The 23,229-nt window shown below is 34.9% G+C and overlaps 5 protein-coding genes and 1 non-coding gene across 7 annotated transcripts; 4 read left to right on the top strand and 2 right to left on the bottom strand.

Annotated features, from left to right (window-relative positions):
- Nucleotides 1-963: 963 nt before the first annotated feature.
- On the bottom strand, nucleotides 964-4,047 carry LOC106302082 (protein XRI1). Of its 2 annotated transcripts, none has more exons than XM_013738597.1 (10): nucleotides 3,818-4,047; nucleotides 3,661-3,712; nucleotides 2,996-3,054; nucleotides 2,810-2,923; nucleotides 2,607-2,746; nucleotides 2,118-2,181; nucleotides 1,930-2,038; nucleotides 1,802-1,839; nucleotides 1,638-1,721; nucleotides 964-1,526 (listed from the first exon to the last, which is right to left on the bottom strand). In XM_013738597.1, exons 2-10 carry the CDS (start codon nucleotides 3,678-3,680, stop codon nucleotides 1,252-1,254), a joined length of 903 nt encoding a protein of 300 aa, XP_013594051.1. In that variant the 5' UTR covers nucleotides 3,681-3,712; nucleotides 3,818-4,047; the 3' UTR covers nucleotides 964-1,251. The 2 variants fall into 2 exon arrangements, with proteins under 2 accessions (XP_013594051.1, XP_013594052.1); XM_013738598.1 differs by having other exon boundaries at nucleotides 1,048-1,523.
- A 10,210-nt stretch (nucleotides 4,048-14,257) lies between these two features.
- LOC106305287 (putative small ubiquitin-related modifier 6) lies at nucleotides 14,258-14,946 on the top strand. Its single transcript, XM_013741669.1, has 3 exons — nucleotides 14,258-14,498; nucleotides 14,576-14,731; nucleotides 14,805-14,946. The coding sequence occupies exons 1-3, from the start codon at nucleotides 14,388-14,390 to the stop codon at nucleotides 14,886-14,888; spliced, it is 351 nt and encodes a 116-aa protein (XP_013597123.1). The 5' UTR covers nucleotides 14,258-14,387; the 3' UTR covers nucleotides 14,889-14,946.
- A 178-nt stretch (nucleotides 14,947-15,124) lies between these two features.
- On the top strand, nucleotides 15,125-17,062 carry LOC106304341 (UBX domain-containing protein 1). The gene is made up of 10 exons (XM_013740748.1): nucleotides 15,125-15,198; nucleotides 15,309-15,404; nucleotides 15,484-15,560; nucleotides 15,622-15,704; nucleotides 15,779-15,839; nucleotides 15,910-15,977; nucleotides 16,048-16,129; nucleotides 16,221-16,304; nucleotides 16,395-16,463; nucleotides 16,548-17,062. The coding sequence occupies exons 1-10, from the start codon at nucleotides 15,183-15,185 to the stop codon at nucleotides 16,866-16,868; spliced, it is 957 nt and encodes a 318-aa protein (XP_013596202.1). The 5' UTR covers nucleotides 15,125-15,182; the 3' UTR covers nucleotides 16,869-17,062.
- Nucleotides 17,063-17,425: 363 nt separating this feature from the next.
- Nucleotides 17,426-19,111, top strand: LOC106304055 (ankyrin repeat and SAM domain-containing protein 6). Its single transcript, XM_013740436.1, has 7 exons — nucleotides 17,426-17,481; nucleotides 17,564-17,694; nucleotides 17,969-18,036; nucleotides 18,127-18,389; nucleotides 18,490-18,564; nucleotides 18,635-18,697; nucleotides 18,861-19,111. Exons 2-7 carry the CDS (start codon nucleotides 17,582-17,584, stop codon nucleotides 18,903-18,905), a joined length of 627 nt encoding a protein of 208 aa, XP_013595890.1. The 5' UTR covers nucleotides 17,426-17,481; nucleotides 17,564-17,581; the 3' UTR covers nucleotides 18,906-19,111.
- Nucleotides 19,112-19,371: 260 nt separating this feature from the next.
- On the top strand, nucleotides 19,372-19,443 carry TRNAK-UUU. The gene has a single exon. It is a non-coding gene; the product is annotated as a tRNA-Lys (tRNA).
- A 186-nt stretch (nucleotides 19,444-19,629) lies between these two features.
- Nucleotides 19,630-22,356, bottom strand: LOC106302187. The gene is made up of 2 exons (XM_013738724.1): nucleotides 21,767-22,356; nucleotides 19,630-20,130 (listed from the first exon to the last, which is right to left on the bottom strand). The coding sequence occupies exons 1-2, from the start codon at nucleotides 22,050-22,052 to the stop codon at nucleotides 19,763-19,765; spliced, it is 654 nt and encodes a 217-aa protein (XP_013594178.1). The 5' UTR covers nucleotides 22,053-22,356; the 3' UTR covers nucleotides 19,630-19,762.
- Between the last annotated feature and the right edge of the window lie 873 nt (nucleotides 22,357-23,229).

The following is a 23,229-nucleotide window of genomic DNA, read 5'->3' as shown; positions in this document are numbered from 1 at the left end:
CCGCCAAAACCGTGAAATTGAGTTTTACGGGTTTTCCAGAAAAACTTAATTTTACGTTTTCACGGGAAAATTTGATTTTGAGGTTTTGGCGAAAAACTCGATTTTGATTTTTTGGCGGGAAAACTCGATTTCGAAGTTTTGAGGAAAAACTCGATTTTGCATTTTTGGAAGGAAAACTCGATTTTGTTGTTTTAGTTGAAAACTCGATTTTGCGGTTTCGACGGAAAATTTCGTTGTTCAGTTTTTGGCGAGAAAACTCGACTTTAAGTTTTTTTGATGAAAAACATTATTAAATATTGTATAATAGTTGTGTGAATCAAAATAAAAGGGTTAGAATTTAAACTCTGGTCCTATTAGGGCCAATCTTATTTAAACCCTGTTCAAATAATGAGAGTTAAGGTTACAAATGGGTTTGCAGGGTTAGGGGTAACCCTGTTAGGTTGAGCCCATGTTAACATCCCTACAGACAACCTCTGTTCCATGAGATCGACATGATATCAAACCAATTCGTATTTGAAAAAGATACGACGTGTGGATATTTATTGATGGTTTGATTGATTTCAGAACATCGATATGTTTTCACGTGACTTGTGTCAAAAGGGGGTCTCACATGACAGAGAATAAATGACCAAAGTGGATCGTTTACTACTACGAGTTTCCTTTTTCTAACTAAAAATAATAATGTAATAGTATATACATGTGTTAAATTTCAGATAACAATACAAAAAGAAAATTATTAGTAAAATCTAATTATGTTATAGGCGCATAAAACTTGGGTTCGTTGTTAGGTAAATGCAGAGCTTAGTAAGGACTTGGTTTCGTTACTCCTAAACTTAGGATTAAGAAGACTTCAAACCGAAAGCTCCAAAACCAACAAATGTATCGTGCTATCGCACAAAATTTTAAAGGAAACATGATTTGTTATAGCTATCCACTTGGATACTTGAGAGACATAAACTCAAGAGCTTTGGCATTTCAGTTTTCAGCTATATTAAGAACTTTATACAAACAAAAAACATCCTACCACATTGGCTTACAGCTCCTTGATTTCACTTTCTTACCACAGATACCATAACGAAACAAGAACATGATTCATGACAAGAGTATAGCCGCTGTACTTACCTAAAGCCCCTTCACTGGAACTATATCCGGTAAATAAAAGATTTAAGGTCTCTGAGAATAAGGCAAAAAGGTTTATAGAGTTTCAGCAGCGAATGAAAAACCTTAAATACTTTCTACTTAACTTATAGCTTAGCCTCTTGTCCTCATAATCGTGATGCTTCCTTTTCCTCCTTCTGTGCGGATCTTAGTCTTCCCAACAACGGGTTTCCCAGAGAACGCTGAAGTTTGGAACACTGGTGGCTCTAGTTTGTCTTCCTTTGGTTTCGCTGCTGGTGTTCTGATTTTCTGGTTGATGTCCTTGAGAGTCATGTCGCCGTGAACCCCACATGGTTTGATGAATGCAAATGGATAGATGATCGATGATGATAGCCTTGGAACCGGCCTTGCAAATGATTTCCTACCTGCTATTTCCCCACCACTTAAACATTATAATGATGTCTTTGGTTTCTCATTTTGTAGCGAACATCAGTATGTGGACTATGAGAATCCATTTGTGACTCAATAGTTTGTTTTACCTTTAAAGATAACATTTGGAGAAGATCGAGTCATAGGTCGTCTAACTTCCCTGGCTTCTGGTTCTGGTGGCTCGCTTAGATACTCTGCACCGTACACAGGGATTGTATCAAGAAAAGCCACAACTAGAGAAACCAAAAGAAAAGTCAATACAAAGAAATCTCACCTGAAATATCTACTTGGACATCAGGAGAACCAAAGCTTCTGAAAGAAAACAACAAATAGTAATCAGTTAATCAAGCAAATAAGATATTAAACCGAAAAATAAGCAAAAAATGAATAATCGAAACATACAAGTCATCAGGTAGGATTGGAGTCTCAGCATCATTTAAGCAATCAGCGTACCACTCTTCAGCATACAGATCAAGGCCCTCCAGGTCCAAGCTTGAGGCAGAAGCGTCCGCTGGAAAAGGAGACAATGTTTTGTTTTAATGGAAAACGCATTGGCCAGACTGAGCTGTTATAATTTACGAGAGCTCAACCTGAAAACCCTTCTATAAGTTGAGATCCTTCAGGCAAAAGCTCATCAAATGTTTCCTCTCTCGCCTGAACATTCAAAGAAGATGCATCAATAAGAGCATCAGAGATAGTATTTAGAATCTAAAGCAACCTCCTAAGCTATCAGACGTTGCTTAGATAACAGAACTTGCCATGGTAGGAACCTAACAATTAAATTAGGCTGTCAGCTACCACGAAGCTTGAATTTGTTAGACGTCCACAAAACAAAACGGATTCATTCTTTGCAAATGTTACAGCAATAACATATTAAAATTGGCTCAGTGATCTATAGTTTCTAACTGATCTCTGATATTGGTGATCAGCCAGAATAAATATTAATAACTGATGCTAGCAAACAGTACCATAGAGGTCTGCATCCTAATAAATGCCCACAGGGTTTAGTAATCAAGAATATTATGGTGATGCGTCTGAGTGTATTAGCTAACGACGAGATAATGGTTGTGTGTACTCACGCCTGATTTTAAGATTGAAGAGAAGCTCTCACTGCTGAAAAGGGACGTTTCCATAGGCTGATCATCGAATAGTAACATCCGACGCCTCTTAACAGCAGAGCGTGTCTCACTTTGCACTTCCAGCTTCTTGGTCGTTTCATCTGAATCCCACAACTCATTAGATTAGAAATCAAAATGATAAGATGGAAACAAAAGGCACAAACCTGTTGTGACATGATAACCCAACTCGCCACAGGCCTTGACAGGGGTGGAGTGATCGTCAAACATGTATGAGTGATCTTCTTGGTTCAATGTGACTTCCGTCATAGTTATATCAGCTGGAGTTTGGTGAAAAATTTAGCCATGCTTGTCACAAAGTGTAATCAGAGTTAAATAATATAAGAACTTACAGAAATCAGACAGTGGCTGGTGATCATAGTTCTGAACTTGCCAATTCCATGAGGCGCTACTGCAAAAAAATTAGACAATCACAATGATCAAACCAATGGTACACTAACACGTTAACCATCTACTCAACTTGGAAGCTTCGTGAAGACTGGAGAGCCTTAAGCATATCTTGTAAGTTTCCGATGATCAAACAAATCTACGGGTACTAACCAAACAACTCAAACTATACAAATAGAGTAGCAAGCACATTGCTAACATCATATCCCACAACATCACAATGTGTGCAGTTTAACGATTGAAAAACCAAATCACAAGAGTAAAAAAAGGAGGATTTGATGAAAAACATTAAATGACCAATCAATCATTTCATTAAGAAACCCAACCGAATCTTAAATCACATTTATTTCATCCTCAAATAAACTAATCAGAAAACCCAGTATTGACCGAGGAACCACGACCAAATCTAAGCGATTTCATTAAAACCCAGAGTCGAGAGCACGCGAATCACACCAATGCGACTCTATATTTTACACTTATCGAAGATCACAGGAATCGAAGAAGGCGAAATGAAACTAATCAAATCAATCATCACAAAGCAAACAACTCAAATCAAATCACCAGAGCACAGGAGAAACGAATAAAGCAGGAAAAAGTAAAGAGAATCTACCGATCTTCTCCGTAATCCATCGATCTTCCCACACCGAGTAACTAGCCGTTGCCTGGAAAATGAAAGAGTAAAAGATCAACAACACTGTAACATGCACGCGCCTGGTAATGGAAAGACGGAGAGCGTATATAGCTTGAATAGAGCAGTTTTGACTGACCTTTGTGCGCTCGAGATATGTGCTTAGTGCTTACTGCTACCTTCAGAGACCAACAAAAAGTAAAAGCGGCGAGTTTCTCTCTCTCTCTAGAGCCAGGACACTGGTCAATATTTATATGAGGAGTGAGAGATAGAGAGAGAGAGGAGAGAGAGGAGAGATGATGGTTTTTTTTCTTTGGGTGTGTGTAGCAAAGAAAAAAAAAGGAGAAAAGAGAAGACCAGTGCGAAGCACGCTCTCTAGTTTCCATCCTCTTTTCTCGCGATTTTCTCCTTAATTGTTCGCCATTTATTTATGACAATAAATCACTTTCCTTCTCTTTCTTTTATCTTTTGGATATTTCAATATTCGCTTTTTAGATTTTTTTATCACTCTTCTTCTTACTCCTTTATTGGGTTTTTAACTCTCTCTCTCAACCGGAGCTTTTAATTAAACTGCCAAACTTTTGATACATGAAATGAAGAAAAAAATGAAGATATTTAGATTTTTTTTATTACAAATTTATATTTTTAAGTTATTAGTCAATGGTGAAACTGTGTAAATTGTTGTTTAGTCGTTAAATCTTCTAAAACCGTTACAATGATCTTTTAAACCGTCCAAAATTATAATATTATAATAATAAATTATATAAGATTTATTAATTATAAATTATAATAATTAATATAGTTATATTATAAAATAATTTGATTTTACTATTTTATACTAATATGTTGTATATTATATTATATATTTAGTATATTTTAAGTGGTAGATGTATAAATTGGCATTTCTCATTACTCAATTGTGTACTGTCACATTTTACTTTTAATTCAAAGTTTCTTTTGTCAAAAGTTAATCCTCTTCAGATTTAGATTGCCATACTAAGTTTATTTCAAAATTTTCCATGTTTCAATGGATTTTGTGTTTGAAAAGTGTCAAAATTTTCAATTGATTCATTTGTGTATTTAATTAATACGTTAACAAAAAGAACATTAAAACTAAAAAAAATAAAAATCATCGTTTTAGCAGAAAATAAAATAAAATAAACAAAAAAATGGTAGAAAATCATAATGTTTAAAAGAGAAAAAAATCATTTTAAAACTTATAATGTTCGGTGTACTACAACAATAAAGAAAAGAATATAATTCTTTAGAGCATCTCCGATGTATTAATCTATATTTTACTTTAAAATGGTGCAACACCAAAATGGAATAGAGTTTTACTCTAATGTATTAATTCATTTTTTACTCCAAAAATAAATAGTTTAAAAAAATTATATCTTTATTTAATTAATAATTGTTACTAACACCTTCTACTTACAAAAACTTGCCAATTAACCCAAATATCTTATCTTTATAAAACATCCACAAAATATAATTTATTTAAATAATATTTCTTATTAAAAGTACAATAAATCATAAAATATATATAAGATAAAATATTTTGGTTCAATAATGAGTATTAGAATATATATTTTTATCACAAATGTTCAACTACTGCATCTCAGAATGAATAACGAGTTTTTTTATCCACGATTTTCTTAAATTCAGCAAGAAATTGAACATTTTCATCGTTTGGACAATACTTCACCGATCGTGACAATTCCATAAATAATTATTAAATCACTTATTTTATGTTATATTAACTCAATTATTTTATGTTAAATCACTTATTTTATCACTTATTTTATGTTATATTTATTTTATATTCTTATGTTTAGTTTGGTATTTTTATTAGTTTATGCTAAAATTATTAAATAATCTCTTATGAGATATTATAATTATTTTGTATTACTTTTAAATATTATTTAAGTACTAAATAAAAAAGTTCAAAACTAAAGAGTTACTCTATAAATAAAAAAAGTTCGTAATAGATATGATTACTCCGTAAATGGATGGAGTAATCCTAGCTATTACTCCTTTGAAGTTGAAAATAAAATGGAATTGGAGCATATTTACTCCAAAATGATGTTTGAAATAGAAAATAGAGTAGGGTTAGAGATGCTTTTAGCCGTCGGCATCGCTGAAGGCAGGTGATCACGAGAATGAACACTTACCTCATACGATTTACAGTAAAGTTCTCGTTTTTACAGACCCACATAAGTTGTTCGACAAAATATCCAAACATAAACTTTGTTCGGTCACAGAACCAGTATTTAGAAATGGGAAATCGGCCAAAAAAACACTGAACTTTGCGGGAATTGCCAAAAGAAACCTGGACATATGGGCTAGCCAATAAAATCCTGAACTTTTGTTGACTTTTCGGGTTTATTAAGAAACTTACGATTGACTGACTAGATAAACACACCGTTAACCGAGTTAACTGTTAATTAAGCGGACGTTAATTTTGGGTGTTAAAGTATACGACGTCGTTTCATCACTTTGTCTGATTAAAGACAAACGACGTTGTTTATATAGTTGTGTTATTAAAAATATGTGTTTCCTACGGCTCGAACTCGTGTACTCGGGTTTAATGGTAGGGGTTTTTGCCACTGAGCTAGTGGACTTTGCAATGGATATACGAACACAGTTTCTTTTATTCTCTTTGAATCCGAGTTAAATGAATCAAAAAGAAACGACGGTTTTCTCCTCCGATTGGTATAAACCCTAAATGGGCGAAATCATAAATCCAGTTCGCGATTCTCTTCGATCTCGTCCTTAAAAATCTCGATTCTCATCTCTCCTTCTTCGAGTATCGCATGATGAGTTCGGGTTGTGAGGATTCGTCTCATCTCTCCTTTCCATTCCTTGTGAACTTCGTCTTTACCATCTCTACAAGAGAAATCCCCAAATCGATTTGAGAAATTAGGGTTACGTTCAAACACGGGTTTCATTTTGTTTGATTGCAATCAAACACATCTTTTGATCAATAAAAATAAACATGTGTGATAACCTTCCGAAAGGTCCACTAGCTCAGTGGCAATACCCCCTTACGACCACGAGTGCATGGGTTCGAGTCCAAGCAACAACAATTTTAATTAAGCAAAACGACGTCGTCTTGAGATTTTGTGTTTAATAAAACAACTGAATGAAACGACGTAGTTTCACTAAACGGCAGTAATTAACGGTGAGTTAACACTGTCTTAACTGTCGGTTAACGGTGTGTTAATTTGGTTAGTCAACCGTAAGTTTGTGAATTAACTAAAAAAGTCAACAAAAATCGGGGTTTTATTGGTCAGGTTCGAGTACAGGTTTCTTTTGGCAATTCCCGCAAAGTTCAGTGTTTTTTTGGCCGATTTCTCATTTAGAAATATAAAAGCATCGGATTTTTATATGGCTATACCCATGCAGCTTTTAGGCCTCACGGGATCAAATCTGCGTCGGAGCTAACTGATCGGTACTAGAGTCATTATATCAATAATTTATAAAGATCCAACCACCCACGGCTAATGGGCCACTTATGCTCGTTCTCTCGGTCCGTAGGCCACGTCCCGTCTGACTGGCGGTGCGTTAATTTTTTCAAGGCCCGAAAGTCATGTTTACTGACCATGCAATCACCACATGACCTTTTCCCGTGTTTTGGCCTCACTCGCACGGTATCACGAATCACTTTCCGATAGGCCACCTATCCTTCCACTACTCCAACTCAAACATGATTAACTCTGGAGTTTTAAACGGATATGACAGAAAAGATAAGTAAACTTGGTTGACATAGGTAGCCAAATCAATTCTCTTAAATCTTTCTATTTATCACAACTCGGATGTTACAGAATTGTTGTTGAATCCTTTGCCTAATCGAAAAGTGTTAGCGCACTTCCATTGCGAGAGTCGAGCTCCTCTGCTGTCAGTCTCTTACGGCCACCATTACCATCTCTTCCCCAAATCTATTTATCAGCTGGTAAGAAAAAACATTATAAACTATTAATCTAACTGAGGTTGGAAAGTAGGACTGTCGGGAGAAAGTTTCATTTTCTCAGTGGAAGTAACATGCTTCTTGTTTTTAGTGGACATGTTTTGTTTTTGTTTTTCTTACCTTGAATTCTGGAACAGGTTCAGGAGTTTCAGGTCAAAGAGATGGAACTATCTTTTACTCAGGGTTTGACCCATTGTCAAGTATGAAAGCAAAACCAGTTGGGGTTGAGCTTTGGTCTGAGTTTGATGGTCCTCTCTGTCTCAGGTTGATACTTGTTGGAAGAACTTAATTAATGCACTTTCAGGTCTTTTCAAGTATTAGTGAACCAGAAAGAGAAGACAGAATTTTATGTCATAAAGAATATCACTTAGTGTGATAGAGATGATGCTGGAACTACCATCCGGTTTGAAATCTGTCACAATATCATTAGAATTTGACAAGGTGATAATCTTATTCTTCGTTCTCCATGTTTACTTTCCTACCTTCTTAGTTAATCTCAGATGCATTGCCATGTTATTAAAATTGGTCAACAAGAGTTCCTTCATATTGGTGAATATTCTTCGGATGCTAACCAAGGATTTGACGCTCCATCTGCTCTGATCAGCTTTCCAAATTATCATACGAGATTAAATTTCCAAGAAGAGTCCAGCAACTCGCCTTTGTTATCAAAATTCAAGGTAGAGACACGAGAATTGTCTTCTACATATATCTCCCCAATTGCATTAGTTGTAGGAATTGCTGAAACATGGCATTATTTTCCCATAGACAAGTAGAACTAGGTTTGTACTTGAAAGAGTCGCATAGAATGACATCAACTAGAGATACTGTACCCTGCAAGATTAGGATTAATTGTTCATGACGTGCAAGTTATAGTTAGTCAATGGCTTTTAAGGTGTTGATTTGGGTTCCTAGCAATGGGTATTAGAACCAACGTATACTCCCCCTCCATTTTGCAAAAATCCTCATTTTAAAAGAAAACAAATTGTTCCAAAAAAATTGTTTCAATTTTTTTTATTCAATGCATTATTTAGTGGTAAATTATAAACTTAAAAAACATAATTGTGCTTACTGAAAATAGTAAACTGTAAACTTAAAAAAAAAACATAATTGTATTTTATTGAAATTCTGTTGGTTAAAAATTATGAGAAATAGTTTTTTTGCTCAACGTTATGGAAAATAGTTTTTTGGTCAAAGTTATAGGAAAATTTTTTTGGTTAAAGTTAGAAAATATTTTTTTTTTGTCAAAGTTATGGGAAATAGTTAATTACAAAAAATAATGCATTGGTAATCAAAATTTTAAAACATTACATTTTTGAAACAAAGGAAAAATGGGATGTTGCATGGACTCACATTTGAGCATCTATACTATTAAAGCAGGATCATATTGTCTTTTTTACTTTAGCCTGCCCTTTCTTTATTAACATTGCATGTTTCATTGAGGGCAATCAAGTAATATTAATAACACATCTATATTGGGCCATTATTTTCGGATCCAGCCCACTATCCACATCAGATCTCTTTTGGGCCATTTGGGCCGATTAAGAAATCAGATCCAATTCTAACATTTTTTTTCTTTTGGGCCATTGAGTCCAAGTTCAAATAATTTTTTTTTTCAACCATTATTAATTAATTTTTTTCTTTTCTTAATATAATTTAAGCATTCATAAAAAAAATTGATTTTTTTATTGAAAAGTATAAATCTTTATTAAAAGTATATAATTATTTTTATTAAATATATTAACCACATAATAAAATTAATTCATCAGAGTTATACCAACTTAATTCATTAAAAAAATAAAGTTTAATTTTTTAAACATAAATAGTCATTTAAAATGAAACACGATAAAGAAAGATAAAAAGTTTAAGTCTTTTATAAAATAAAACACAAATATATGAAATATAACGCTAAATATTTGTCAATTAAAAAAAAGAAAATAAACTCGCGCTTTGAAAGCGCGGATCAAAATCTAGTATACTATTAAAACATGATCATTTCTGTTTTTTCTCTTTTTTAATGGAAAATTAATTTACCTAAAATATCTTATTTTCTAAAGGAATTTTAACTCTCAATAATGATATTTTAATCTTTTGGTTTTGGTCTATACAAGCTAGATTTTTAATCCGGATTTTCAAAACATGGAATATTTTACGTTGTGAAAATCAAGTAAACACGTATCAATTGTTTTGCTAGAGACATTGCTCATTTTTACACATTAGAAAAGCACACCTGAGTACACTTCCCCCTTTACACTTGGCTTACCCATTTGTAACACTAAAAACATTTATATTATTAAAACTGAAATACAAATAGAACTAACCTTTTTTTTCAATAAGTTATTATATTAATTATCATTCCATTTTTAACTCAATTTAACAGCTTCATTAATAATATTATCTTAATGATACATAACATCATTAATTATATTACAATAATAATAATATTGCAGATTGTTATTTATTAGATAATCAACATTAAATTTATACTAATTATAAAAATCAAAATGTAAAATAACCAGATTTTGCATATAGTTAAAAGTTCGGTTTATTCTGTTTTACTATTGTTTATCTTACTTTCAATAGGTGAAAAGCTACATAGCCAAACACATAATTCAAAGATATAGTTTATATGAACAAATTAATAACTTAAATCAAAATAATAAAAATGTATTACATATATTGCCACTTTATTTTCCACACCATATAACTATTTTACTAAATAAAACACTCTCTCTATTTCACTTAATTTAGCTAAACACATGGAAAGAAGTTTTTTTTTAAACAAAATCAGTAGGCATGGACATTCGGCTACCCATTTAGGTACCGGTTATTTCTTTTGGATATCGGATTTTTTTTGGGTTTTGAAATTAGGCATCACTTGGATATTATAAAATTATATGTGGATTTCGATTTGGGCCCTCTAGGGTTTTAGGTGGTTCGGTTCTGATATATATGAACCTAAAAATATCTAAATAACAAATGTATCTGAAATGGGTTTGGAATATTTGTACCAAAAATAACTATATTACCCGATTCAGATCCGAATACAATTAATTATATGGCGAGTTGGCGACACATCTAAAACATATAGCACTAATCATGCAAAATATATATAAATTTATAAAAACGTAAGAATCAATAGCGGGTCAATCACTCGGGTTTAATGGTAGGGGTTTTTGCCACTGAGCTAGTGGACTTTGCAATGGATATACGAACACAGTTTCTTTTATTCTCTTTGAATCCGAGTTAAATGAATCAAAAAGAAACGACGGTTTTCTCCTCCGATTGGTATAAACCCTAAATGGGCGAAATCATAAATCCAGTTCGCGATTCTCTTCGATCTCGTCCTTAAAAATCTCGATTCTCATCTCTCCTTCTTCGAGTATCGCATGATGAGTTCGGGTTGTGAGGATTCGTCTCATCTCTCCTTTCCATTCCTTGTGAACTTCGTCTTTACCATCTCTACAAGAGAAATCCCCAAATCGATTTGAGAAATTAGGGTTACGTTCAAACACGGGTTTCATTTTGTTTGATTGCAATCAAACACATCTTTTGATCAATAAAAATAAACATGTGTGATAACCTTCCGAAAGGTCCACTAGCTCAGTGGCAATACCCCCTTACGACCACGAGTGCATGGGTTCGAGTCCAAGCAACAACAATTTTAATTAAGCAAAACGACGTCGTCTTGAGATTTTGTGTTTAATAAAACAACTGAATGAAACGACGTAGTTTCACTAAACGGCAGTAATTAACGGTGAGTTAACACTGTCTTAACTGTCGGTTAACGGTGTGTTAATTTGGTTAGTCAACCGTAAGTTTGTGAATTAACTAAAAAAGTCAACAAAAATCGGGGTTTTATTGGTCAGGTTCGAGTACAGGTTTCTTTTGGCAATTCCCGCAAAGTTCAGTGTTTTTTTGGCCGATTTCTCATTTAGAAATATAAAAGCATCGGATTTTTATATGGCTATACCCATGCAGCTTTTAGGCCTCACGGGATCAAATCTGCGTCGGAGCTAACTGATCGGTACTAGAGTCATTATATCAATAATTTATAAAGATCCAACCACCCACGGCTAATGGGCCACTTATGCTCGTTCTCTCGGTCCGTAGGCCACGTCCCGTCTGACTGGCGGTGCGTTAATTTTTTCAAGGCCCGAAAGTCATGTTTACTGACCATGCAATCACCACATGACCTTTTCCCGTGTTTTGGCCTCACTCGCACGGTATCACGAATCACTTTCCGATAGGCCACCTATCCTTCCACTACTCCAACTCAAACATGATTAACTCTGGAGTTTTAAACGGATATGACAGAAAAGATAAGTAAACTTGGTTGACATAGGTAGCCAAATCAATTCTCTTAAATCTTTCTATTTATCACAACTCGGATGTTACAGAATTGTTGTTGAATCCTTTGCCTAATCGAAAAGTGTTAGCGCACTTCCATTGCGAGAGTCGAGCTCCTCTGCTGTCAGTCTCTTACGGCCACCATTACCATCTCTTCCCCAAATCTATTTATCAGCTGGTAAGAAAAAACATTATAAACTATTAATCTAACTGAGGTTGGAAAGTAGGACTGTCGGGAGAAAGTTTCATTTTCTCAGTGGAAGTAACATGCTTCTTGTTTTTAGTGGACATGTTTTGTTTTTGTTTTTCTTACCTTGAATTCTGGAACAGGTTCAGGAGTTTCAGGTCAAAGAGATGGAACTATCTTTTACTCAGGGTTTGACCCATTGTCAAGTATGAAAGCAAAACCAGTTGGGGTTGAGCTTTGGTCTGAGTTTGATGGTCCTCTCTGTCTCAGGTTGATACTTGTTGGAAGAACTTAATTAATGCACTTTCAGGTCTTTTCAAGTATTAGTGAACCAGAAAGAGAAGACAGAATTTTATGTCATAAAGAATATCACTTAGTGTGATAGAGATGATGCTGGAACTACCATCCGGTTTGAAATCTGTCACAATATCATTAGAATTTGACAAGGTGATAATCTTATTCTTCGTTCTCCATGTTTACTTTCCTACCTTCTTAGTTAATCTCAGATGCATTGCCATGTTATTAAAATTGGTCAACAAGAGTTCCTTCATATTGGTGAATATTCTTCGGATGCTAACCAAGGATTTGACGCTCCATCTGCTCTGATCAGCTTTCCAAATTATCATACGAGATTAAATTTCCAAGAAGAGTCCAGCAACTCGCCTTTGTTATCAAAATTCAAGGTAGAGACACGAGAATTGTCTTCTACATATATCTCCCCAATTGCATTAGTTGTAGGAATTGCTGAAACATGGCATTATTTTCCCATAGACAAGTAGAACTAGGTTTGTACTTGAAAGAGTCGCATAGAATGACATCAACTAGAGATACTGTACCCTGCAAGATTAGGATTAATTGTTCATGACGTGCAAGTTATAGTTAGTCAATGGCTTTTAAGGTGTTGATTTGGGTTCCTAGCAATGGGTATTAGAACCAACGTATACTCCCCCTCCATTTTGCAAAAATCCTCATTTTAAAAGAAAACAAATTGTTCCAAAAAAATTGTTTCAATTTTTTTTATTCAATGCATTATTTAGTGGTAAATTATAAACTTAAAAAACATAATTGTGCTTACTGAAAATAGTAAACTGTAAACTTAAAAAAAAAACATAATTGTATTTTATTGAAATTCTGTTGGTTAAAAATTATGAGAAATAGTTTTTTTGCTCAACGTTATGGAAAATAGTTTTTTGGTCAAAGTTATAGGAAAATTTTTTTGGTTAAAGTTAGAAAATATTTTTTTTTTGTCAAAGTTATGGGAAATAGTTAATTACAAAAAATAATGCATTGGTAATCAAAATTTTAAAACATTACATTTTTGAAACAAAGGAAAAATGGGATGTTGCATGGACTCACATTTGAGCATCTATACTATTAAAGCAGGATCATATTGTCTTTTTTACTTTAGCCTGCCCTTTCTTTATTAACATTGCATGTTTCATTGAGGGCAATCAAGTAATATTAATAACACATCTATATTGGGCCATTATTTTCGGATCCAGCCCACTATCCACATCAGATCTCTCTTGGGCCATTTGGGCCGATTAAGAAATCAGATCCAATTCTAACATTTTTTTTCTTTTGGGCCATTGAGTCCAAGTTCAAATAATTTTTTTTTTCAACCATTATTAATTAATTTTTTTCTTTTCTTAATATAATTTAAGCATTCATAAAAAAAATTGATTTTTTCATTGAAAAGTATAAATCTTTATTAAAAGTATATAATTATTTTTATTAAATATATTAACCACATAATAAAATTAATTCATCAGAGTTATACCAACTTAATTCATTAAAAAAATAAAGTTTAATTTTTTAAACATAAATAGTCATTTAAAATGAAACACGATAAAGAAAGATAAAAAGTTTAAGTCTTTTATAAAATAAAACACAAATATATGAAATATAACGCTAAATATTTGTCAATTAAAAAAAAGAAAAATAAATCTGCGCTTTGAAAGCGCAGGTCAAAATCTAGTTACTAGTTAATGGTCAAGTATATTTGTGTTTGTTATAAAATTCATAAAAAATACGATCAATTCCCGATTAAAAAAAAAATCTTTGACTGATGAGCCCTCCCCCCTTAAATTAAAAGCTGTCTTCGTATTTTCATCTTCATTCAGTAGTTTGCTTTATAAATACACATCAAATCCAATCTCTGTAAACAGTACTTGAGAGCTCAGTGATCTGATCAATTCGATTAAAGTAATGTCGACAAAGCAAGGTAGGGAAAGTGGAAGTACTAGTGTGAAGAAAGAAGAGAAAAAGGTCAAATCTGAGTCGGCCTCAACTCATGTTACTCTGAGATTCAAAGGCCAGGTAAGAGTTGGTGGTAACTGAATCTTTACATCATCTTCTTTAAACATGACTATATAATTATATCTGTGGAGATATAGGACGAGGAGGAAGTTAGAGTTTTTAGGATGAGAAGGAACGTCGAGATGCGTAAAGTTATGAAACGGTACGGTGAGACGAGAGGAGTGAAGTGGACCACGTTTGTTTTCATATTGAAGGATGGCACTAGGATTCGAGAGTCTCATACACCTGATGAGGTATGTATAGAGATTTTTCTAATAGAATAAAGTCGTCCATAAAAATGATTTTTGTTTCACTTGTTTTTGTTAGCTGGAGCTCAAGGATGGAGCTAAAATCGACGCAATGCTGCATCATGAGGGAGGCGGTTACGGTCCATCTTCTATAACATTTTGAGTTGTTGAGTCTATGTTGGGAATGTATCAGTACATATATTTCAATATGAATAAACAGCTTGTAGTTATGCATGTAATAAAGGAATAAGTTCGGTTGCTTATGTAACACGATTTGAATCGAATCAAAAGCTGGAAACTTTGAGGAAACGAAAGTAACAAAAGAAAGATGTTTTTCTGTATACCGAAAACAATTAAAGAATCTAATTGTTATGATCAATAATGCAACATCCTATATGAAACACCATTGTACTATTCTTGCATCGGCTTCTCACACCAAATACAGAGATACAAGAATATGCCGGCAGAAACAGGTAACATTTGTTAGTGCTTGTCTGTGTCAATGTCAAACCAGATCATATATAATTTATTTTTTCATATGTGCATAAATAGAAGTGATTCTTGATGTGTTTTGGTTGAGCAGAAAGTGATGTACTTGAGGTTAACCGTGGGTTGCTTAAGGAGCTTGAAGATATGGGATTCTCAATGGCCAGAGCAGCTTGGGGTCTGCATCATTCTGGTATTGTATAAAACCACTTCAAAACTTATCCCAGATTCATGTCATGGATCAACCATGTTTTGCATATCTTCATCTCCAGGCAACTCTAGCCTAGAAGCAGCTGTGAACTGGATCGTAGACCATGAGAACGATTCACAGTTTGAGAAAATGCCTGTGGTATGTCTCCATCTTCATTGCTTTTCCATAGAATCTTTGATCGAGGGGTGGTGTTTTGCAGGTGGAGTTTAACATTGAGATTGAGTCTCCAAGTCCACGTGAGGATACAGCAGAAACTGCTCAGGCTAGAGCAAATGAACTAAAGTTAGTCACACATGCGTATTTTCTTAAGCTTCATCCTCCACATGGGAACATGACTTGGTTTATGTATTCCTCAGGGAACGAGCTCGTAAACTAAGAGAAGAAGAAGAAACTAAACGTGAAAGAGAAAGAGAAAAGGTACAAAGGAATTGGTGGCAGTACATAGCGTGTACACGAAGAATACTAATAGTTAATACCTTTCTTGCAGGAAAGGATACGAGCTGGAAAAGAGATGATGGAGACAAGGAGAATCGCTGAAGAAAACGAAAGGAAACGGTATGTGTTTGTTTCTCACATTATCTTCCTTCGAATTCAATGAAACAGTGTTTAATTACTGTAAAAACAGGAATATAGCTTTGAGGAAAGCTGAGAAAGAAGAGGAGAAAAAAGCAAGGGAGAAAGTCATGATGAAAGTAAATGCAGACAAGGTGATCATCTTTCATCTTCTTTTTTTTTGTTACACTATCATTGAAAACTGATGATCTCTGTTGACATTTGTTGGACTTAATGTGTGTTAAGGCTGAGAGAAAGAGCAGGCTCGGTTTGCCAACAGTAGCTGAATCTACTTCTACGTCAACTCTAGTTGCTCCACTTGACACCAAGGTACACAGTTTCGTCCTCCAATGTTTGTTAGTTGTTACCTTTAATCTATGAATAATGTGATATTTTTTTCTCTAACACTAATAGCTACAGAAGATGTTAATGCCGTCGAAATCAAAGGAGATGAGAGAATGCTTAAGATCCCTAAGAAGAAACCACAAAGTAAGAATAACGTTTTAGTTTTAAGAAGATAAACTTGAAAACAATATACATATATATAGAGAAAGTGGAGTCTTGTTGTTACAGGAAGAAGATCCAAGAACGATGAGGAGGGCGTTTGATACGCTTCTGATGATTGTGAGGAACGCAGCGAAGACTCCGGATGAAGAGAAATACAGGAGAATCCGTGTCACGAACCGGTTGTTCCAGGAGAGAGTTGGGAGGTTCAAAGAGGGTTTAGAGTTCATGGAGCTTTGTGGATTCAAGAGAGAGGGAGGATCAGAGTTTCTGTCTCTGGCGAACGACGAGGGAGACATGTCGCGGCTTCGAGACGCCGCGTTTCAGTTGCAGTCTGCGGTTACTAATCCTTTCTTCGGTCTTCTCTCCAAAGAAGCAGCTGAAGAGTGAAGACTTGTGAACAATGAACTTTGTCTTCCTGAATTGTTATGTACCGTTAACAGATGAATAACTGAACTATCATCATCTCTTCCCGCTCTAAAATGTTTGATTAACACATAATACTGTTAAGCTATACAGAGCGATGGTAGAAAATGGTTTTTTTTTTTTATACCTAGTTGGCAGTATTCTAAAAATCGGTTTATACAGCGCCTAATCATTGCCTGTCTAAGCGGCAAATTAAATGAAACGAATATTTTGAAAAGTAGGTTTAGATGTTCAAACGAGATCAGTCTAGACCAGCTCATTCAGCAATTTTTATAAAGCTCATAATTACAGTCTAGCAATTTATTGAACACTGCCTAGTTGCAATATGAAACAATTAATAACAAAATGTTTTCCGGTTAAATTGATGGTACGGTAATCAACTAATCTTAACCGGCCGTAAATACAGGCCTCTCAGCAAAAGTTTGTACGAAAGGCCAGATCATTGACTTACCCGACCCGGCCCGACCCATTCGATCCGGCTATATTTGATAGTACAGACGACGATACTATCTTTGAGCTGCCGCTTAACAGTCACCTTTCTCTGTGATTTATCGGATAGAAACTAGGGTTTGCAGAGGTCCTTAACTTGGAGACTGTTAACAAAGGTGGAGTTCTGCTCTTTCTCCTTCTTACGCACTGTGATTTTTTTTTTCTTTTAGGTTTTTGACCTATTCGAGATGTATTCTGATCGAGTGGTGGCTGAGACTGTAAGCAAGAATACGGTGAAGAACCGTCTCAATGGCGGCTCCGGCGACTTATCTTCGCGCGGGAGACAAGTCACGAGGAAGAGGTTCTTCTTTCTCTCTCTCTCAGCACTTCCCTGCCTTGATATTGCGTCTTTTTGTTTCTCTCTATCGTAATGTAGACTTGCTTTTGCCCAAGGAAGGATCCTTCGAGTAACATGGATAGTTAGTTTCATCAAGGAGATGTTTAGCTCTTTTTCTCATTGTGTAATCTAAATCGTATAACTGGCACATTCATTCATTGTGTTCCTTTACCTTTTCACTAGCATGAGTTTGGGAAAAACAATCTGATGATTAATGTATTAACCTAAATGTTTTCAGAGGAAGGCAGGAGGACGACAAGTGGGAGCATGATCTTTTCCATGATGACACCAAGCCTCGTCTTTCAAGTATAGTTTTGTGGCTTTACCTTCCTTGCTTAAACTTATATAAAGTATCGCTCTTTTGGTTGTTGACTCTGTGCGATTTGACTAACCAAGATCGCAAGGTTGACCCTAGAGATCTCCGCTTGAAGCTCCAGAAGAAACATCACGGCTTGCAGAGTCGACTAGGAGGAGCTAGTTTGGGCGAGCGGGATCTGCGTGAAAAGCTATCTGGGACAAAGAATCCACAGCCAAGGAACGCTGACCTAAAAACATCTACGAGGGTGGCTACTAGACCAGCCGTAAAGAACGGTTCAGGTGAAACCAAATCTGAGACCAGAGCAGCTCTGAACAAAGCTGCCAAGAAGAAACCACAGCAGGCAAGATGATTCCTCATTTTCTGCAAACCATAGTTCTCTTATCAGTTCTTTATGCCGTACAGCATTCATGACTTAATGGCTGTTTATCTGTTTTGTTCAGGCTGGTACGTCGGTTGATAGCTTCCTGGAATCATTGGGTCTCGAGAAATATTCAACCTCGTTCCAAGTGGAAGAAGTATGTGAATGTATTTACTGTTAGATTAATTCCTGCGTGTTCTCTTCTTACTGTTATCTGTCTTTTCCAGGTTGATATGGATGCTCTGATGCATATGACGGATGATGACCTCAAAGCTCTGCTCATACCAATGGTAAAAGTCCATAATAAGCTGCCATAGGATTTGTTTTCACCATGCTTCTTTAAGCTTGGATTACTAGTCCTGTAGAATAGTCGTTTATCTCCTGTTCAATCAATTCATACCACATCCATCATCCATGCGTATATTAAAGTTCTCTGTTTTCATCCATTTGCAGGGACCCAGGAAGAAGATACTTCTTGCTTTGGGATCTAAACGTTGATAGATTTGCTTCTTGCTTCAAGCTCTGAAAGATCCTGAACTTCTCTTTTTCATTGTCCCTTTTTGGTTTCTCATATGTAATCTCAAGAGACGAGAGTAGGTAGACTTTTGAGATTAAAAGAGTTGTAACTCAGAAATGAACTCTTAACTAAAGACCGAAAAAGGAATGCTCGAATGAGAAAAAAGCTTTTTAAGCTTTGGATCTTGTTTCTTTTGATGAACCCTGTAGACACGAAGGGTACCAGAACGGGGTTAGAAACAAACTTGTTCTCTTTGGTAAATAAATCATCGTGTGAGACGTGACTGACTCCTAGATACATAGTTGAAGGCTTCACGGCAGTTTCGGTTGTATAACTTGTAGTTGCAAGTTGTAACCATGTGTTTGTTTCTTATTCACCTTTCTATTATCTCAGTTTGAGCGATTGTAAATTTAAATAAGTGAGTTTAAATAACCAACAGAACACCAAGCCGTCTTAGCTCAGTGGTAGAGCGCGTGACTTTTAATCCCGTGGCCGTGGGTTCGATCCCCACAGACGGCGCATGCTTCCGTTTTTTCAAAAGCTCCATCAGATAACTGTCTCTTTGTCCCATGTTTCATTTCCTTCGGGTTTTAATCAGGATCTGCCTTTGCAGCCTCTTTGTTTATTATACTCAACATCCATGGATTTTGATACGACTGTCGGCAAAACAAAGGTTTCAGAAGAGAACCAACATTCTTATACTTAAAAACAAAAATGATGCAACACTTACTGCAACTGCAATCCTTTCTCTTCTTAATCACCAATTCATCATTGTCAACAACATTAGAAGAAAAAAAAACACTTGTTAAATGACAAACTCAACAATTTAACATCAGCTTTACGTTTTTCCCAGAATCTGGCTTTGGAGCTTTTGGTTGTCTTCCAGCAATCTATCATACTCCAGAAGCAGCTCTGCAGACTGTTTCTGGAGAGCCGTGACATGTGTCTCAGCGGTTTCCAGCTTCTTCTCTTTCTCTTTAGACTCGGTCTCTGCTTTCTTAAGTCTCTCTGAAACAGATGACAGTGTTTCTTGCAGCTGCTTGATTTCCTTGGACGCTTTGTCCTCTTTCTCCTTAAATTCGTTTCTCTCTTTCTGAAGCTGTTCAAGTTCTTCTTTAGATGACCCGACGTTACCCCTTAGATTGATTAGCTTTCTGAGGTAGTGGTGCATCCTGTCAATTATGAAGCCTAGAAAAAGCACGACTCCTGCAAGATCATCAACCTTTTGTTGAGCTTAATTCATTATGTACACTTTGCTAAGCTCCAACGCTCTTCAGAACAAAAGAGTTCTTTAAACCCAAGAAAGAAGATTTCAAACAAACAAAATAAGTATTGATAAGAGAGTGCATCATCTCTAATTACCAAGGCAGCATCTCAAATATGATGAACGTAAGCAATAGTATGGAGCATCAGGTACAATTAGAAAGCTCTTCCTTCAGACGTGTGGTATGATAACACGGTAACAGTGCTTTCTATACCACCAACCATAAACTCACTTGAGATACAAAATCTTACACACCACATCAACTCTACTTAGAAATGTCACACGCAACTAAAAAAGGCCAAACATTTTAATTCCCCAACTCACTCGATCTAAGCCTTCTAGTTTTTGTTATTCAAATCACTAATCTAGCTACAACAAAGCCTAGATCATGAAACTCATAGCTGAATTAGCCTTGAAAACCATGGTCCAAGGAGATCAGCTAGAAGTCCAGCCAAGATTTCACCTTTTGTTCAGAGACCGTAGCTAAAATAGCTAAACTAAAATCTAGAAGCTGAAAAAACTCAACTGGTGACGACGGACAAACCAAGGCAACAACCATCAGAATGATTCACATTGCTTCTTGTTGGAACTGTTTTTTGGACAAATGGCTATGGCCAATATTCCGGTGAATTTTTCGAGCAATTTGATTGTCGAAATGACCGGATTGTGGAATCGTAGGATTCATTGTTATGAGCACTATGGTATAGTGTAATCATATATCAAAAACGAAGTTCGTTTGAATGAGAAATGAAAGTCTAAAATAGATTATTTGTAAAATATCTATATTAGAATTATGAGGTAAGAAACCTCTTGTGTTTAAAATGGAGAAGTTATAACAAAGTTATAAAAAACTTTGTAAACAATTTGGTGTGTTAAGAAAAGAGATGTTTGGGCTGGACTGAGATTTATTTGCTTAGCCCAAAGTCTATTGCTAATTATCTTACAAATAATAAAGCAAAAGATCTCTTTGTCTCTCGTCTTTGACTAACGTCTTTGACCAATAATGAATTTGATTTTGGATTCAATGCTGTAACATATGGAGAATCAATACAGCCCATGATTTCATAATCATGATAGAATCAAAATTAAAATCTCCATTTAGTGCTTTGTGATGCACGTTATTTTATGAGGCTATATAAAGCCATGCTCTTCTCATTCTACACATATTGAATACAAACAAAACCACTTTCTCCTATTTTTTCTTTTTGTGTCTGAGAGTATAACATAGAAATAGGTTCGACAGGCTTTGGTTCTCAAGTGCTGTGAGACTGAAGATATAGGCAGTTGTATCCTGGGATTCTTAAACGTATCAAACCGGCACACTACGGGCGTTTAAAGGATTAAGGAAAGAGATCTAATCTCGACTCTGCTTCAACCTAGTTCTTTTCAAACTACGGTATTATTTTGTTGTATTTTTTATTCATGTTATTTGTAAATTTTTTGCTTTACATATCAAATATGCCTATCTAGTAAATTTGGTGCATACACTTCTACACTAGCAAAGCCCTATGGTTATATGCTTAAACCACACTTTCATACAAAAGCCAATCAAGAAAGACGAGAGAGACAGAAACTGACCCATCAGAGAAGCTTCAAGCAAGTGAGTTCTCCAAAGGACCTGATCCATAGGAGACATTGTCCCGAGCTTTGCACCTTTGTTCTGGATCTTGACGATGCTCATGAGATTAGACAAAAGGATAACAGACATGGTTCCAGCGATGGTTTTCACAGTCGCAGGACCTTTCCCCATCTTCATCTGGTCAAGGCTTTTAATCACAAGCTCCCTCAATGGGCCAATCTTAATCAGCAGCAAGAATGCAATCGCACCTTCCACGAACAGAACCAGAAACAGTAGCTGAATCATGTCTGATTGACTCTCCCTACAAAAAAAGTTTGTTCCTTTATACCAGAATTCAAGAAAGATGGTGAAAACCCTAAACCCTCCACCAGTGAATCATAAAATGGAGAGGATGAAGTCAAGATTCAAGTAATCGAACAAAGGCTTGGAAGGAGAGAAGAAGACACTGAAGAGCTAAGAAGGATCTGAGAGGGAGAGGACTTCAGTAGAAAGCATTAAAAAGTTGTTCACTAATCGAGAGAGAGAAGATCAATGGTGTGAATGATTAATGGTGTAATTATGTAAAAACTCAAGATACAAGAGTGAACTCTACTCTTAAGTCTAAACTACTCATCATGCCTTTTCACTTGCTTTTACTTTTACTTTAAAGATAGATGACGAATTAGTCTTCAGCAAAGTACTAAAGTTGCATCCGTTTTCTTTTCCTTTTTTTTGTCTTGGAGGATAAAATGTAGCTTTAACAATATTCACACCGACTAAAAAAATGAAATGTATTTATATTCTTATTAATTACACATATTTAACAACTAGTATTTGAAATAAAATTAAACAAAATTCAGTTCAAAAAAATATTTATAATAATATTAATGTATTTTAATAATATTAGCTTAAAATAAATATAAATTATATAAAATAAAATTCTTTTGTATAACAAAAAAATATGCAACAAACTAATTGCCCAACAAACTTTTCGATTCGGTTCGGTTCGGTTCGACAAGTACCGTTTGGTTAAAAATCTCAGCCTTAATTTGATGCATATTTCTCTAGAACTATCCATATGGGTTTCAAAATTTAACATCATACTTTTCATATTTTAACGCTTTACATCATTTTTTATATAATGATTCAATACAAATTCAACTTTTACTAATTACAATAGTTTTGCTTTGTAAAATGCAACACTCTATTTTACTACTTAATATTTTATGTATACAAATTAAATAAACCTAAAGAACAATTAAATAATAAAATTTGATATAAAAATAAAAGATTCAATTTTAAATAATTATGTGAAAATATCAAAAATCTTAAGATCATGTATTACTACAACGAAGTTGTTGAAAAATGAAATTTGATGATGTGGATTATTTGGTGTTGAATATATTCAACATGTTGAATGAGAAGAAAATGGAAAACACCGACGACACATGTCACATTTTAAAACTTTGATAGTTTCATATTT

This window comes from Brassica oleracea, chromosome C7 (genome assembly GCF_000695525.1).
Source record: "Brassica oleracea var. oleracea cultivar TO1000 chromosome C7, BOL, whole genome shotgun sequence".
Classification (NCBI taxonomy): domain Eukaryota; kingdom Viridiplantae; phylum Streptophyta; class Magnoliopsida; order Brassicales; family Brassicaceae; genus Brassica; species Brassica oleracea.
This window is presented reverse-complemented; position numbering and strand designations above follow the sequence as displayed.

Excerpts from the sequence above, each read along its gene's own strand:
- LOC106302082 (XM_013738597.1), bottom strand. The coding sequence starts at position 3,680 with ATGGATTACGGAGAAGATCG. Across the intron at positions 2,182-2,606 it reads CTTCAATCTTAAAATCAGGC|GCGAGAGAGGAAACATTTGA; the intron begins GTGAGTACACAC and ends TTGAATGTTCAG. Across the intron at positions 1,840-1,929 it reads CCAATCCTACCTGATGACTT|AAGCTTTGGTTCTCCTGATG; the intron begins GTATGTTTCGAT and ends GTTTTCTTTCAG.
- LOC106305287 (XM_013741669.1), top strand. The coding sequence starts at position 14,388 with ATGTCGACAAAGCAAGGTAGGGAAAGTGGAAGTACTAGTGTGAAGAAA. Across the intron at positions 14,499-14,575 it reads CTCTGAGATTCAAAGGCCAG|GACGAGGAGGAAGTTAGAGT; the intron begins GTAAGAGTTGGT and ends GTGGAGATATAG. Across the intron at positions 14,732-14,804 it reads AGTCTCATACACCTGATGAG|CTGGAGCTCAAGGATGGAGC; the intron begins GTATGTATAGAG and ends TGTTTTTGTTAG.
- LOC106304341 (XM_013740748.1), top strand. Across the intron at positions 15,705-15,778 it reads GCTAGAGCAAATGAACTAAA|GGAACGAGCTCGTAAACTAA; the intron begins GTTAGTCACACA and ends TGTATTCCTCAG. Across the intron at positions 15,978-16,047 it reads GAAGAAAACGAAAGGAAACG|GAATATAGCTTTGAGGAAAG; the intron begins GTATGTGTTTGT and ends CTGTAAAAACAG.
- LOC106304055 (XM_013740436.1), top strand. The coding sequence starts at position 17,582 with ATGTATTCTGATCGAGTGGTGGCTGAGACTGTAAGCAAGAATACGGTG. Across the intron at positions 18,037-18,126 it reads CACCAAGCCTCGTCTTTCAA|ATCGCAAGGTTGACCCTAGA; the intron begins GTATAGTTTTGT and ends TGACTAACCAAG. Across the intron at positions 18,390-18,489 it reads CCAAGAAGAAACCACAGCAG|GCTGGTACGTCGGTTGATAG; the intron begins GCAAGATGATTC and ends TGTTTTGTTCAG.
- LOC106302187 (XM_013738724.1), bottom strand. The coding sequence starts at position 22,052 with ATGATTCAGCTACTGTTTCTGGTTCTGTTCGTGGAAGGTGCGATTGCA. Across the intron at positions 20,131-21,766 it reads GCTTGAAGCTTCTCTGATGG|GAGTCGTGCTTTTTCTAGGC; the intron begins GTCAGTTTCTGT and ends ATGATCTTGCAG.